The 16,463-nt window shown below is 44.7% G+C and overlaps 1 protein-coding gene across 1 annotated transcript in view; it reads right to left on the bottom strand.

Annotated features, from left to right (window-relative positions):
- Positions 1-15,944, bottom strand: part of SV2B (synaptic vesicle glycoprotein 2B) — a 55,608-nt gene extending 39,664 nt beyond the window's left edge. The window contains exon 1 of the mRNA XM_045561064.1: positions 15,071-15,944. Coding sequence (XP_045417020.1) covers positions 15,071-15,611 — 541 coding nt within the window. The 5' untranslated portion in view covers positions 15,612-15,944. The remainder of the gene's footprint in view (positions 1-15,070) is intronic.
- Between the last annotated feature and the right edge of the window lie 519 nt (positions 15,945-16,463).

Raw genomic sequence — 16,463 nt, 5'->3', positions numbered from 1 at the left:
GGGCCAAAAGTGGCTTCTAGGCTACCAGTTTGCAATCTCAGCAATGAACACTGTGCCAGTTATTCAGCTGTTATCTCAGCTCCAAAGCCCGCCTTCCAGACCCTACTTGGCCCACAGATCCCAGGTTTTGCCAGCTGCTCCCTGCTGGGCTCTGCCAATAGGGGGCAGTAGAGGGAGGCTCCAAGGCTGGAGAAGGAAGAAAGGACCTGGGCTTTCCATTCCTGTAGGTTTCACCTGGGCGGCAGCAGCTGAATTCAACCAGCAGAGGCCACACTGCATCCCACCCTCCCCTCCTGCACCTGCACCAGCCCCAGCCAGCCAGGGCCTCTCTCCAGAGATCTGAGTTGCAGCTTCATGGGGCCCCTTTTCTTAGGTTCTCAATTATAATCATCCCATCTCTTCCCTTTATCTCCCCAACCCTAGGGGTGGTAGCTGCTACCTCAGTGATACTTTTCAAAACCATTTCACTTACCCAGTTAATAATTTTTTATATTAAAGTCTCCCTTTTCAAATAACTGGTATGATTTCTATATCCTTACTATTCCCGGACTGTTCTAGATGCATAGGAAAAATGACAAATCTTAGAAATGAGATATTAAATCCAACCCCTTAGCTTTCCCAGACAAGAAGGTTGAGCCCCAGAGAAGGTCAGTGCCCGGCCCAGCACCGGCTGGCACTGCGTGTCTGGCTCCTGGCTCTGAGCCTGGTGTCCTCACCACTACACCTCACCGTCCAAGGAAACAGAGGTGCTGGAGAGAGTAAGAAAAGCTTCTCAAATGCTGTCGTTGGAGGCCAGGGAAAGGAAGAACAGAGGAAAAATGAGCCTGTCCACCAGGGAAGAGAAATATGAAATTAATGATGCCTCTGTGCTATTCGTGTGAAATGGCTGTGCTATTAAACTCATTTAAAATCTGTCATTAGCAGAAGAAATTAAGACAATAAATTTGGAAAATTAGAGCGCAATGGAGTTTTCAAAAATTGCTTTAGCGTGAAGCAGATAAGGGACTAGTTAGAAAACTGGAAACTCTGCCATCCTTCAATTCCACTCAACAAGATCAGTGGCATATTAGGGGAACGTCCCCTTAATACAATGAGATTTTTAAGGACATTTAAAACTATGATTGCTACTTACAGAGTAGGGGCTGGGGGCACGAGGTTGAAGGGATGGGAAAGACTTCATTGGTGATCGCACAACACGGGAAATGGAGCACGCCTCCTTGGAAGAGGGAGGAGCCTGCGCTGCCAGGAAAGGTGGAAGGAGGGGTCCGGAGCTAAGACTGACAGGTGAGCGGCGGTCCCAGGCGCCCTGACTGCCAGCGGCCGGACCCTGGCAACCCATTCGGCTTCTCTGACCGTTGTTACTTCTTTGTAAAATTCAGACACTACTTCTCATCTTGCAGAGTTGTTAGGATTATATTAATACAGGAGAGTGGATTTAAAGCATCTAGCAGGGTGCCTGGCCTAAAAGTAAATGCACAGTTAACAGAGTTGCTATTGTTGTTATTAGTAGTGCAGCTTGGAATGGGCCCTGGAAAGCCACAGGATTGGAAAAGTGAAAATAAGGTGGCGGTCTTTTAAAAGCAAACCAACCGCATATTAAAGGAATCTGAGGAAAGAGGACAGAGACTCGCAGAAGAAACTTATTTATAGCAGCGCACCCTTTCAAGACATCTCCCTCTCTCCCTACCTGGGGAACGAGCCAGGCCCCAGTGAAAAGCTTTCTTTGACTAAAATATTTTTTGAGTTTCCTCTAACAAGACTGTGAGGGAGAAAAACTACTTTTTTTTTTTTCCGGCTAACTCATATTTCTTAAGTTTCCTGATTAAATGTCATTTCCTTAGAAAGGTGTCCCTGATGTTCCAAACTAGGGTTCATCAGACTTTTTCTGTAAAAGGCCAGGGAGTAGCTATTTTACTGGCAAATAATTTACTTTGCAAACCTCTTATGATCTCTGGCATATCTTCTTCTTGTTATTGCCTTTTAAATTGACAACTCTTTAAAGATGTAAAAACAAAAATAGGTCACGGGTCCGTGGGCCAGTTTGCTGACTCTTGTTCCAAACAGAATTTGGTTACCCCTGCTACCCTGCTAACCTTTCTGTGGCATACTGTTCCTTTCCTTTGTGTCACACATCTCTATTTGCTGTTGTATGTTTATTTGACATTTGTCAAGATCCTTTGACTGTAAACTCCAGGGAGGACAGATCCTGGCGGTTCTGTTCACATGGGGTTCCCCACTGGGTTTCCAGCACTTGGCACAAAAATTGACTCATAGCAGGTGCTCCATTACTAGTTGTTGAATAAATAAACAAAATATATCAAAATAATTCATAGTCACTGTAGAAAAATCTGAAAAATACCCCCCAAAATGTATAACAGGAGTACTACTCAACCATAAAAAGGAATGAAATAATGTCTTTTGCAGCAACTTGGATGGAACTGGAGACCATTATTCTAAGTGAAGTATCTCAGGAATGGAAAACCAAACACCACATGATTTAATAAGCGGGAGCTGATCGATAGGCACACACAGTCACAGAGGGACGTAAAGGTCATTGGAAATCCAGAGGGGGAAGGGGGGGAAATTACCTGTCGGGTACAATGAACAATATTCGGGTGATGAGCACACTGAAAACCCCGACATTATACAAGGTATCTAGGTAACAAAAACATTTGTACTCCCTTAATATTTTGAAATAAAAGACAAAGGTAAAGCCAAAAAACATCCATCATACCACCACTCAAAGACAGCTGTTGTTAGTATGTTTTATTTCATAAGTGTTTGTATGTGTATGTGTATAAAACTATATACGGTATTTACACAGTTGACGCCATTCTATGTTAGAAGCTTCATAGCCTTGTTTCTCCACTTAATAAATAACTCAGCAAGGAACACCTTTGTGCGTGCATCTTTGCCGACGTTTCTGGTTATTTGCTCAGAATAGATTCCAAGAAATGGAATCAAAGGGGATCAACAAGTCTGTGGCTCCCGAGACACAATGTCAAACGTCCTTCCGGAGAGCTGCCACATAATCACAAACCTCTCGCCAGCTCTACAGACACGTTTCTTTTGTCACAGAATATCTCCTGTCAGCACCAGAGGCAGCAGGAGGAGGAGATGTGCAATCCGACTGCCCGGGCTTACGGTGCGGATGTGAAAGGAGAGAACTTGCGTGGATGCGCTTCTTTATTTAGCAATTAACCAAGGACAAAGAAGCCATTTCTAACATTTTTTGCTTGAATGCTTAGAAATTAAATGCATTGATTAGCCTGGGAGGATTCTGGGCTCCCTTTCCCAGCAACCACTCAAATATTTATTTGACTGTACACATATGCTTTGTAGGGATAAAAATCAGCCTCTCCCAACTGAACGGTCTCCGTTCCATCTACCGTCTCGAACAGACAGTTCCTGCCATTTGGAAACAAATGTGCAGAGAAGAAACACAGGGGCAAAGTATAGCAGCTGCTGAGCCCCTGCTGTGTGCTAGATACTATGCTAGGTGATGCCTATAATAATTTCAATTTGTCATTTCAACCTTGGGAGGGAAGTATTAATATATTCATGTAACAGATGAGGAAACTGAGGTTAGGAGTTTTCATCTGACTGCAATTTCTAAAATACCTAAGTTTCCCAATATCTAACAGAAGAATCTAGGTTTATAGTTAGGTGAGTCATCAATGCCCCAAACTATGAAAGAGACCATGAGAAAAGACGCACCAGGTTTGAAGTGAGGCATTTGTCACTCTGCCTGTGGATGCAAAATACTCACTCCTGGCCCTTCAGCTCAGGACAAGTCACAACACTAGGGAAAAGCAGAACCGCCCGTCCTGGAAGTTCTAGCTTCTGAGTGTGGCAAACAGACCCAGAGGTGGGAGAGTCGAAGAGACAGAAGCCCTTTGCTTCAGCAACATGGTGTAAGGACAGAGCCTTAATGAGCAACGGGTTCTCTCTCCAGCCATACACATGCGATGGAGAATGAGAAGAGCAGCCAGTGCACAGTGGGAAAACTAGGGGACAGAGGCAGCCTAGACGCCCAACAAAGAAAGTGCACACAGGAGGGGGGAGTGGCCAAGGGTCACAGCTGCTGTGCGCAGGTCGAGACAGCTGAGCACTGAGCGCTGAGCAGGGCCTGGGCAAGTGGAGGCCATGAGTGACCTAGACAAGGACAGGTTTCTGAACTTGGGGGACTAAATCCTGCTCAGTGGGTTCAAGTGAGAAGGCGGGGTAAGAAATTGGATTCGGTGAATTTTGCTGCAAAGGGAATAGAAGAGATGTGTGTGGGGTTGAGAATGAAGAATCTGCATCATGTGTGTGCCGATGGGCACGAGTCCACAGAGGGAAAAGTGCTGATGAGGAGGAGGAAGGTGGGATGACCAAACCGAAGCCCTGGGGAGGCGCAAGGACAGGGGAGCTTGCAGCTCCTCCAGTCCCAGGAGTAAAGTGGAAGCGCAGAGCCCAGTGGGGGGGGGTGGGGGGGTGGCAGGAGCTGTGGATGTTCTTTTCTGGTTGCTTCTGTTTTTCTCTGTGGAAGAGGAACTGAGTTTATTCGCCAAACGGTGGAAATGAGGGGGAGATGCTGGGAACTGGAAATCGTGGATAAGGCACAAAATAGTCACCGTGTTGAGTGGGGGAGTGAACGGACGATGGCAGCACAAAGGGCCCCTGGAGGTTCCAGATCATGAATGTAGCGGGGCCGGTGGGCAGTGCCTTGTGTTTCTCAGCAGCCCCGTTCCACTGCAGGGTACTGGAAGACGGATGAACAGCCAGGATGAACCAGGACTGGGGGACACAGCAAAGCGAGGGAGGCCCAAGGAAACTGGCAGTGCACACAGGGAGGGACCATGATGATGGATCATGGAATTTAAGTTCAGTGAGGAATGTGGCAAGGACCAGAGGGTAACCAGAGACAGTTGGGTCAAAGGCTATTGGAGAGGACTTCAAGCGAGAGAGCAGGGTAATGGAAAATGCTTACGGAAACCACCAAGAGTTATAACACAAATATTGCTGGGATGTGACAGTGAACTTGGAAATTTAAATCCTCAGGGAATGAGACAGCATGGCCCAGGGGCCAGTGGATGACTGCAACAACAATGTGTCTCTCTGCTGACAAGAGATCCAAATACGGGATTCTTTAGTGAGGAGGGAGGGAGAATGGTCTGGAAATGCAGATAGGGAGCAAAAAGGAGCAAAGATACTAGAGTGGGGGGTGTGAGAGACAGAACAGCCCCCAGCTAACCCTGCAGGGCTAAGTCCCACCCTCAGAGGAGAAGTGAGAGGTAGGGGAAGGGGGATGTCCAGTGTCATCAAGGGATGCAAGCCTGGGTGACAAGGGATGTCCTAGGAGACACGGCCTCTCATGGTGGCTGACATACAGGGAGAAAAGATTTTGGTGGCAAGGCTGACAGCGCTGGGGAGGAGAAGTGCTGGGGGAGCCTACAGGAGAGCACTGCGTTCTGGAGCCCCCTTCACTCCTCCAGCGGACGGGTGCAGGGTGGAGCCATCCCGTTTGTTATCTGTTTCTCCAGTGAAATGTCAGCTCCCTGAGGGGGGGACTTGTATTCTCCTGTTCATCAGTGAGCCAGTGAGTAAACAGCTGACTCCTTAAAGACTTCTTGAATACAGTGAACAAATTGAAAATATGCAAATACAAGCTCGTATTTATCGGACCCTTACCGTTGCCAGGGACTGTGGTAAACCCTTAAGGTAGGTCATTATCTCATGTAATCCTCACAGTGATCCTGTAAGGTAGGTACTAATAATATTTTAATCTCATAGATTAAGAAACCAAGGTCAGGGCAGTTAGGAAAGCCGTTCTGAGAGCTGAGCAATGGTGGCCATCTTGTGACCACTGAAACGCAAGGACAATCCCAGAGATGCCAACCTCATGCCCTGACATCAGTGAGCCATCGAACCAACCCTGGAAACATCTGTTTTGAAAATTCTTGACCGGTACATAACAAATATCATTATGATTCAGGAGCCACTATTACCAACAGCCAAATGCATCCTATATACATGCTGCCTCCTAAAAAAGAAATCATACGGGTAAAAAAATCATCTGATTGATTCAAACAATCATGCCTTAAGAACAAAAGGCAAGACAACTTGGTACAGAGAAAAGAACTGTTTGCAATAGTCAGGAGTCCCAGGCCCTGGTCTCAGAGCATCTGACCTTGACCAAGTCACTTCCTCCTCAGGGCTCAGTTTCCTCAAGTAGGAAATGGAGGGCGTGCTAGTTCTCTTTCTTCCCTTTCGTTTCTAATATTAGATGGTTCTACAATGTCGTGACTCATGCCGTATGCCTTATAATCTGTCATCACATCTCCTTTGAAGGACAAGGCTTCCCTTTTGGGCCCCACAGAGAGGTGAGGCTGAGGCCCAGGAAAGGATGAAACTTCTCCGGACTATTTTCTGTGCATCCCCAGCAGGGAGGGATGTGTGCCTCTGAGTCAGCAAAATCCCCCGCGGTGCAACAGAAAACGTACACTCGGCACATTCGCGCAGCCCACGTGGAAAGGAGGATTTCGCATTCGGTCTGTTCAATGGGCCCCATGGGGCATGTCAAAGGCTATTACATTTCCACATTTCCAGGACCTTCTATCCACACTCCCTCCCTCCTTCCCTGCTAACGTCTGTGACTTTCAAGCTTTCTTCTCTGGAAACTAAATTCAATCCTTTGCAAAGTGAAAATCAGCACATCTGGGCTTGTGCTGCTTAAGATTTATAAATAAAGAAGGATTTCACACCCACTGGCCTACTAAGGGCCATTGTAGCCGTGTGCTCACGAACTGCACCGAGGACCTGAGTGTTCTCTGTCTGACGTGGTTGCTGGGGCAGGGAATCAGCGGGAGTTTTTTGTGCCTCTGCTCCTCCGGTCTATGCATGGTGACGATCATCCCTTGGGACCCTTTTCATGGCCTGACATGGAGGATGGCAGTGTTGCCCCTCAGCTCTCCGGACAGCCTGCTCTGGAATGACAGTCAGTGCCTCGGGGATCACCCACCGGGGACCCCTGCAGTTCCCCCTCCTAGTGCAATCAGCACCTGGCCTTTCAGACCTAGCTGCTGGGGCATGGATGATGACACCACCTTCCCGCCCACAGAGACGAGCTGTCACCGACTCCAGCACCCCGAGGGAGGCCCAGCTTCTACTCCACACTTGCATCTTACTGGAGTGACGCATTTTGCAGAAAAGGTTGCTTAAGCTTATACATGTAATGGGCACCTGGGAAAATCTTCCAGGGATGGGACAGCAAGGGAAAGGAGAGGCAATGGACTTTGATGTCAGATATAACCAGTTTCAAATCCTAGATCTGTCACCAAGTAATTTCGACAAGCTACTTCAGAGCCTACGTTTTCTCATTTGTTAGATGGTGAAAATAATGTTTACCTTGCAGGTTGTTATAAGGATTAGAAAAGCTGTATATAAGATACCCAGTATACAATGTGGATGCTAGGAAAGAGCTTCTGAAATTATAACTCTTGGTGGTGATGGTGATATAATTACTGTAATTTATTTTTAAATTAGAAGAAAAGTAACAGAGGTTATACCAGGCACAGGGAAATAACTGACTCTTTTAGCATCAATTTCTTTTGTTTCTATGAAGAAGTCTGTACATGAGAAAAGAAACCTTCCAACCTCATGAATATAACGGAACCTCTGGTGACAACGGGTGGCAGCGCAGGACAAGAAAACTACATTAGGAACTGGAGTCCAGCACTCATCGATGATGGTCTCCAAGCAACACTTCCCCCATCATGTAAACAGGGATTACCACTCTGCTCATCTCACAGGGTCATTTAAAGATCAAATAAAAGTGACCAGGAAAACCACTGGAAATCCATGAAGCACTCCACGTGATTTTCTGGTGCAACTCCTTTTTTTCATGCTGGCCAAGATAGGTGCAAATATTCCAACCATTATGGCAAACACAAAAAGGAAGCCATTTAAGGATAGTTCTTACCTTATACTTTATAGAGGACAATAAGCAAAAAGTCTGACATCTCAGCAGGTCCACTGACACAGAGTCTGTGTAAACAACCTGGTTCCCTATTCTGGCTGCACAACAGCATTACTGGGAGCTGTTAAAAAAAAATTCATATGCCTGAGCCTCTCTCATAGAGATTCTCACTTAGTTATTCTAGAGCAGGGCCTGGATTTTTAATAGCTCCTCAGGTGACTCTGTTGGGCAGCCAGGGTTCAGAACACTCATCTAGAGCAGTGGTTCTCAAATGGAAGTGATTTTGCCCCCCAGGGGACATTTAGCAATATCTGAAGACATAGACATGTTTAGTTGTCACAGCTGCAAGCAGGGTGCTATAGTCATCTCGTGGGTAGAGGTCAAGGATGCTGCTAAATATCCTATGATGTATATGACAGCCCCCAGAACAAGGAATTATCCAGCCCAAAATGTCCATAGCACGTGCCGTTGAGAGGGGCCATACAGAAGACTGGTACAAAAGAAAGTCCGTAATTGATTGCACTGCACAAAAACGGCTCAGCAGTATTTCCGGTCCACCTGCTCTGCAGAACCTTGCGACTTCCCCATCAGGAGATGCAGTATACTTCCCCTCTTTATGACTCAATAAATAGAAAATGCAAGGAAATAAAACAGCTTGATTTGTGAGGCAAGGTCACAAAAGACTTCTGCTTCTTTTTTCTCTCTTGGGATATGCACCTTGGAAATCCTAAGGGTACAAGTATGAAAACCAGCCACCCTGAAGCTGCCGTGTTCGAAATTGCACATGTAGAGATCAGATAGAGATAGAGAGAGTTGCTCAAAAAAAGCCTCAGCCATCTGCGTCTTCCCAGCCTGGGCACCAAACCTGGGTGTGCGGGAGCCCACCCCACCTTCCAGCTGCTCCAGGCAATGCCAAGCGGGGCAGAGGCCAGGCATCTGCCCAGACTGCAGGCTCACGAGCAAAGTAAATGGTCTGCAGGTTTGGGTTCTACATGGACCACAAGTTAGTTTGTTTGATATGCAGCACTAGATAATCAGAATAATATCCACTATGATTCTGTAAAAGATCCATATCTAAACCCTCTTGATTGGGCCGCGGAAGGCTTACATACACTTGTACAGGGAATAAGCTACTTATACATTTCCAGCCCACACTGGACCCTGCAACTTCCACCTCCATTCCCGAAATATGCCAGTTTACTTAAGAATTCTTCCCATTTATTCCTGTTGTATTTTCCATAGTCTGGAAGATCATACTGTCAAACATGTGGATTAAAAGTCTTATGTGTTTTTTCTTGGTGAAGTTTTCCATGGTGAGAGCAAATATAAACATATATATAGGTGGAACAATGTAAATAACACATTTTTGTTCCAATAATTAGTAAATCGATAGTTACAAAACATCTTTTATTTACAAGTTCTTCCTGGAGTGTGCAAATAACTGTGGAGGAGGGAAAAAAAAAAATCCTGAAAGTCTTTGAAGGTCCCATTGCCAAGGGAGACATTCTGCAAGCAAAGTAGACAGGATGTACTGAGACATGCTTGCACTAACCAAAGTTGAAGCAAGTGAGATGCTAAAACATCAGAGTTTGCAGTTGGATCAGAGGAGCAGGATGAATACTGACTGAGCACCTACTGTGTGCTGAGCCTGAGCTGGACAGTTAACATGGGCAATTCCATTGAATTCTCCCAACAACTCCGAGAGGTAAGAACCATCCTCTGTTACCCTGACTTTTCTCTCCCCTTTTAAGTATCTCCTCTCTCTCTCTCTTTTCCTTCCCCACTTTGTCCAGTAACATTAGGAACAACCCGACAAAGTCACTGTGTTCCTTAGTTTGACAAAAATGTTGGAAGGTACTGTGTACCCGGTTTGCCCACCATCAGCGTTTGATGAGGAGTATCCAGTGGTGGTATTTTATATATCTTTATCGCCACATCACACCATGGACTATCCGTGTTCTCTTTACTACAGGAAACAGCATCAAATATGTCTTGAAATGCAACCAAATTATTAGAAAGCCAATTTCGGAAACCCCAAACCAATTCAGAAAACGCATCCTCAAAATTCTGCTCCTCTAGACCCACTCGCAGTACAAAGATCACTGGGGGAGAGGGATCATCCTAAACCACAGGCCCCATCCTATCACTTCCTTCCTCCAAGGCTTTTCATAGCTTCCCGTTCAACAGCCCTCTACTGCCTGTGGGATTAAGTCCACACTCCTAAACATGGCAATCCGTGTATGCTCTGTTAAGGGAGCCCTTATCTTTCCATCCATTCTAAAGAATTCATGATCTAAACAATATAAATAAGAACAACTGATATAAATCAAACACAAAAAGGAATATATGAAAATTCCTAGCGGTGGATTTCACCATCATGAGTACATATGAGTGTACAAATGTACATGAATACATTTACTGAGCACATATTTTGTGCCAAAGGCATGACCCCTCCAGGACACAGAGTAGCTCTTCCTTTCAGGAACTGACACTCTGAATTCAGGGCTAAAGAAAAAGTGGTTCATGAATCAAATGTTCAGCTATAATTTGCATATAAAACAATTAAAGGATGATCTTTCATGACAGCAGAGTAATGCATCCATCTCTGAGCTGCTATGAAAATTCAACTCACAATTTATTCTTATGACTCTGCCCCATCTGACATTGCTCTGTGTCTTCCACATAGCTGGCATAGACACCAAGCCCCAGGGGGTAACTGTTAGATTCTAAATCACTGTTTGAAGCGTAAAACTCCCCCAGTCTTTCAATGCAGATGGCAAGAAATACAAAAGCCAATAAAATACATGCCAAGTGACTAGACCCTTCCAAGAAATCAAAATTCTGCAGGCAACACATGGAACTCTGGCCTGAAAGTGGAGCTTTCTTTCTTTCGACAGGCATGAAGGTAGGGAATAGCTCACAGTTCCAGGAAGGAGGGTTTTTTTTACAATTATGAAAAAACTTTGATGTCAATTGATCAAATGCAGACAGAGGAGGATGCTGTTGGCTTACATGCTGCCAATATTGTCATCCTAGCTGCAAGGAAACAGGCTCTGAGACACCAACAATTCAATGTCATTTGAAAGAACCAAATGGCTTGCTGTGCCAGGTATCCCTGAACTTCCTACCTTAAAACTCATTTCTTTGGGTGATTTTTTTTTTTAAATATAGCCAGAAAATGCTTAAATATCACCTGAAAGGAGATCAAAAGAAATGTGGGTTCATTCATTAATCACCTAAAATGGTGATATCTCAGAAGGAAGACTTCAGATTAGCCCAAAGTCACATAATCATTAAACAGTAGAGCAGGTGCAAAAACAAGTCCCCTAACTCTCAAACCCCCCAACCTCAGACTCTATCCCTTACCCTGTCTTCATTTTCTCCTTTTGTGAATAAAAGTGATAAGAGCAAATGTTGCATTGTGCAACTGCATTGCACTATTGGTATTTTTATTTTTTGTGTAGCCTCTATTTCCACAGTTAGAATAAAACTCACTAAGTGCCAGGACTTTATCTTCTTGTATTGCTTAAACCAAAGGAATACCAGGCAGTGGTAATATCCAATAATTTTTTAGAAAAAGAACGGATGAAGAGTTTAATTAACAAATGAATGCATTCTCATTGTCTTGAAGGAGACCAACATCTGGATATTAAGCAAGGCTGAGCCTTCAATGCTAACATGCTCACAGACCTTTTTCTTCCCCAAGTGAGATAGTTCTAGATAAGGGACCCACTAAAACACAACGTTCAAGAGAAGCAAATTTTCATTCTTCTAAAAGCTCAGAAAAGTGGCACCATGGCACCCAGATATTTTTGTCACCTGGGCAAGGGACAAGTCTTTTATTTTCTGAACTGATTCATTCATTTCCAGGAAGAAAATAACAAAAATATCCTATGATTTGAGACTTGAATTTAGGGGTAGAGAGTTCTCTTACTGAATTCTTTTCCTAGACACCAGGTGGGACCAAAGCCTAGACATATCACTTGCAGAGAGTTTCTTTTCTTAAACAGAGAAAAGGGGGAAAGAGAGAAAGAACTGGGTTAGCACTCAAACGCAAAGGGCCTTTGTACGAGCTGGGGTAGGGTAAGCTTGACCTTAAAAGTCTGCAATAAAAAAAAAAATGGCTGAAAGAAATTTGCAATGTCACCTGAGAAAATCAGTTTCTGAATTTGTGTGGCTCATCATTAACAAGCCATCAGTGTAGTAATAATAACAACCATAATCAGTAATAATAATAACTAAGATTTCTTAAGCATCTATTATGTGCAGGCACTGTTTTAGCCAAGTTAAATTTATCAAACATATTTAATCCTCACAAAAACCCTATGAAGTAGATACCACTATTATCTCCATTTTGCAGACAAGGAAGCTAAGGCACAGAGAAGCTAAGCAACCTTCCAGAAATCCCCCTACTAAGAACTGGCACAGCAAGGATTGAATTCTAAGCACTGGCTCCAGGGTGATGTTGCTCCATCATCTCACTGCAACTGAAACTCACTGCAAACCCAGAAGGGAGAATGTCAGAATACAAAGTAACAAGAACTATTTGTGCAGCGGGCACTGGGTACTGGTTGCTTTATTTGCATTATCTCCTTTCCACAGGTGGAAAAACTGAGAATTAGGGGAGTTATTAAATATAACGGGCCAAGGTCACTAGCTGATAAATGATCCACCCAGTTGCCAAACCCTAGAGGTCAGTCTCCAGTGCTCATACCACATTCCCCGCACCGTGTCCCCTTTCTGCGGGAAGCAAGCTGTGGTGTTCTAAACGATCTCCAGGGTGCTCGATGACACAGAAGCCTGCGCCATGGCCTGACTTCCTCTCCACAGACCAGGCATGAGAGAGAGGCAGTATGGGGACGCAGAATGAGCACAGACTTTGCGCTCAGCGCTTACTAGATGTGTGACCTTAGGAAAACCCTCTGAATCTGTTTCCTTGTGTTTACACCCGAGGATAAAAATCATCTCCATGGTGACTCTGAAGGTTGTGAGAGCATGTGGAAATTTTGGCCTCAAGAGAGTCTCAGATCATCCACTGCCCTGGAAACACTTAGACACCCACTTTCTTGACCACAAAGAGGGTCCCACAAGTGCACAGGAAGTCCTTCTCTGACAGATGGTCTGCCTGCTCCCCTTGGGCTGAGTCAGAGCATCTTCTTGGCAAACTGAAAGCAAAATTGCACAAATGCAAGCTCTCCAGATCCGAACCACGTTCCCTCAACTCCGGCCATTTGTCCTGGGAGGCAGCAGGAGCCACAACCACACTGCAGTTCTGTTAATGAGGTTGCCGGGCACCGTGGTGCCAGCGAGACCAGCAGGGCATGAAATCATTACTGACATTGCCAATTTGGACTAACAGGGACCCAGAGTTTCAGCTGGGGAAACCACAAAACAAATTAATGTCTTGGAAATGTTTAGATCAGCTGGGGATAGTCTTGTTTTGTTTTGGGGTTTTGTTTTGGGGTTTTGTTTGCTTTTCTTTCTGTCTTTGTTTTTGTCCTTTTAAAAAAAATCTACTGTTTATACGTAAAGGCAGCTAGCAGAATTTTTTTAAGATGAAAAGGAACTGTATTAAAATTCTGTTGCTGTTTAAAAACTCTGGGTGATGTCCTTGCTTCTCAAGTCATTCCTTCTGCTCGTATGCACTCAGTTTCCTTGGGTTCCCTAATGGTCGTATCTGACACAGTTCTCATTATTTTAAATGGCCCTTTAGTTAAGCACAAATGTGTAAGACAATTTTTAAAAGCTCCCAGGGATGATTCTTTATGCAGATGTTTTCTTTATTTTATATTCCAATCTTTTTTATAGACCCTAAATCAAGGGTCAGCAAACTGCAGCCCGTAGGCTCAATCTGGACCCCTGGCTGTTTTTGTAAATAAAGTTTAATTGGAACAGAATCACGCCCATTTCTTTACATGTTGTCAGTGGCTGCCATTATGCTACAGTGGCAGAGCTGAGTTGTGACAGAGACCATCTGGGTCTGCAATGTCTAAAATATTTACTACCTGAACCTTTATAGAAATGTTTGCCAACCCCTGTTCTAAAGCCAGTATTGGAGGACCAGAATCACACAAGGTATTTCATAGTGCTTACCCCTACAGTAACTAAATAATTCTGTTTGTTAATGCCTGCTTGTTCAAGTATATGTAAATTTTCAGAGAGGCAAGGACTCTTTTCTTCCCAGGGCCTGAGCATAGAGACTAACACATTATAGACCAATAATAAATATTTGTTGAATAAATGAGCTAAGTTGCTAGACAGATTTTTAACTCTTGAGGGCCAAAGCATGTCTTGATCTTGAATGAGAATCTGACTCCTAGGTAGTTCTCAATAACTGCATGTTTGCTGCACAGTCAATTGCATGGGCTCTTAATTTAGAGAGTGGATACGTTTTGCAGGATATTTGTTGACCAAGATAAACCCTGGCCTATATGATGGTGACTGTGTTGTACATCACACCATCTGTGCCCATCCTCTCTCTAACTTCACAAAATCCTCTCTGCCTCAAGCCCAGATAGCTGGTGCTTGGCTCTGACGGTGCTAATCTCATAACTGATTTGCAAGCTGGTCCTCTATCCATCTGTGCTTCTCTCTGTGGTTCCCAACAGCCTGCAGGGGCTCCACTGGGGTGCTCAAGCCCACCGTTCATCCCCAAGGCACCTGGGCATTCAGCCCACTAACACTTATGTACAAGAAACCAGGAGCAGATGCTATCAGATTCTAGAAAGACACAGAGAGAAGGACCAAGTGGATGAGACCTCTGGCTTGCCACTCCCAAAATGTATTTGTCATTCAGACACGGAAAATGGTTTAACCAGAAGAAGAGAGAAATCTGACTCTAAAAGAGGCAAAAAAATTTGGAAAACCAACTAAGAGCTCAGACATCAGACAGACCTACATAAAGAGAATCCAAGCTCTGATACTCACTAGCTGTATAAACTTAAGCCAATCAATTGGTTTCTCTGAGATAAAAATACCTTAACAGCAAAATGTGTACACTGATATATTTAAAGTGCCTAAGAGTGACAGGTACAATATAAATTTTACTTCTCCTTCCCTTTCATATTTTTAATGCCACAAAGAGAATGAGTGTTGGAAATTTCCACTTACCAAGCATTCCTTTCTTGGAACTGGACAGACACATGTCCTTCTCTGCACTGGGCAGGGCAAAACTCACCACGAACACCTCCACCCCATCGGCCATCAGGGCCAAACCCAAGACAAAAAAGAGCGTCCACTGGAAGCGACCGTGGCCACACTCTTCCATGATGGTCTCGTACTGGTGAGCCAGCTGCTCCTCATCTTCCATCCTCTCAGCCATCAGGTCAGCCTGGCCCCGAAGGCCATCCGCCCTGGAGGCCGCCATCTTGGTCTGCTTGGCCTTGACATCGTCTGGGTGAGGGATGCCCTGGTACTCGCCCTCATAGATCTCGTCTTCCTCATCATGGCCTTCTGTGACATCACTCTGCGCATCTTCTTCCGGGTTGGACTCATTGCCGCGGTAATAGCCATCACTGGGGGCATAGCCCTCGTAATTGTCCTGGTACTTGTAGTCATCCATTCCTTGGTGCCGGGACTGCCTGGTTGCCTCTCGAGCTATATCCCTTGCTCCGTGGTAGAGGTTTGGGCTATTTCGATAACCATCATTCATTATGTCGTTTAAATGTAGAGTCTGTTCATGTGACTTCTTGGGTGAAAGTCACACCTGTTTCCTCCTCCTTTGTCTCTCAAAACCACCAGATTTGTGCAAAAGCAACCTAAGTATCCTTTTGCATGAGATATCTATTGAAAGTCTTTGGAAAGTTTCAAACTCTGGTCTGGTTTCCTTCAGAGACCCAGGGGTGCCGTGTTGGGAAGTGTTGATTAGAAATGGTTCCAGCTGTTTTTCTTGACAAGGTGTGAGCAGGACTTGGCAGCTGGCTTGCAGCCTGATTTGTACCACCACTGAAGGTTATGCCCTGAGAGTGGAGAGAAGGGAAAGAGAAGAAATGTTACAAAGGGCTGAAATTCGGACAAAACAAGTCTCAGAATTAAATCAAATATATTTGCTAATGCCGACACTTCGTGTGTAAGGTAGAGGAAATCTCGATTAGATGTTTAGAGTCGTATCAACCGAATGAGGATTGAATCAGTGAGACTGAAGGAACAGTGCTCAGAGAGGCCCTTTGAAGCTCTAGTTAACCCATGAAAGGGATCAGATCTTACCCAAGAATGCAGTATAAAGTGGCCACGGGATTTTCAATGCAAGACGGTTTTGTGTTATGAATTATCTATTGGAATTTATGAAGCCTTTGGCAACAGTGGACGTTTATTACAGCTCCGTTTCTGTTAGGGAAATGCCAACTTCTTTAACTTTGTTATGAAGTGGCTGTACAATTTTACAGCTAGAAATGAACGGCAAAAAAATATCCAGAACTGATTTTTCTGAGGCCGGGCTTACTTTTGAGACTCAGCACTGTGGTTCAAAGGTGACTGACCCTGCACGTGGCTTAAACAGGCAGGG

This window comes from Lemur catta, chromosome 9 (genome assembly GCF_020740605.2).
Source record: "Lemur catta isolate mLemCat1 chromosome 9, mLemCat1.pri, whole genome shotgun sequence".
NCBI classification, from domain to species: domain Eukaryota; kingdom Metazoa; phylum Chordata; class Mammalia; order Primates; family Lemuridae; genus Lemur; species Lemur catta.
The sequence above is the reverse complement of the archived record's forward strand: the minus strand, read 5'-3'. Positions and strand labels throughout refer to the sequence as shown.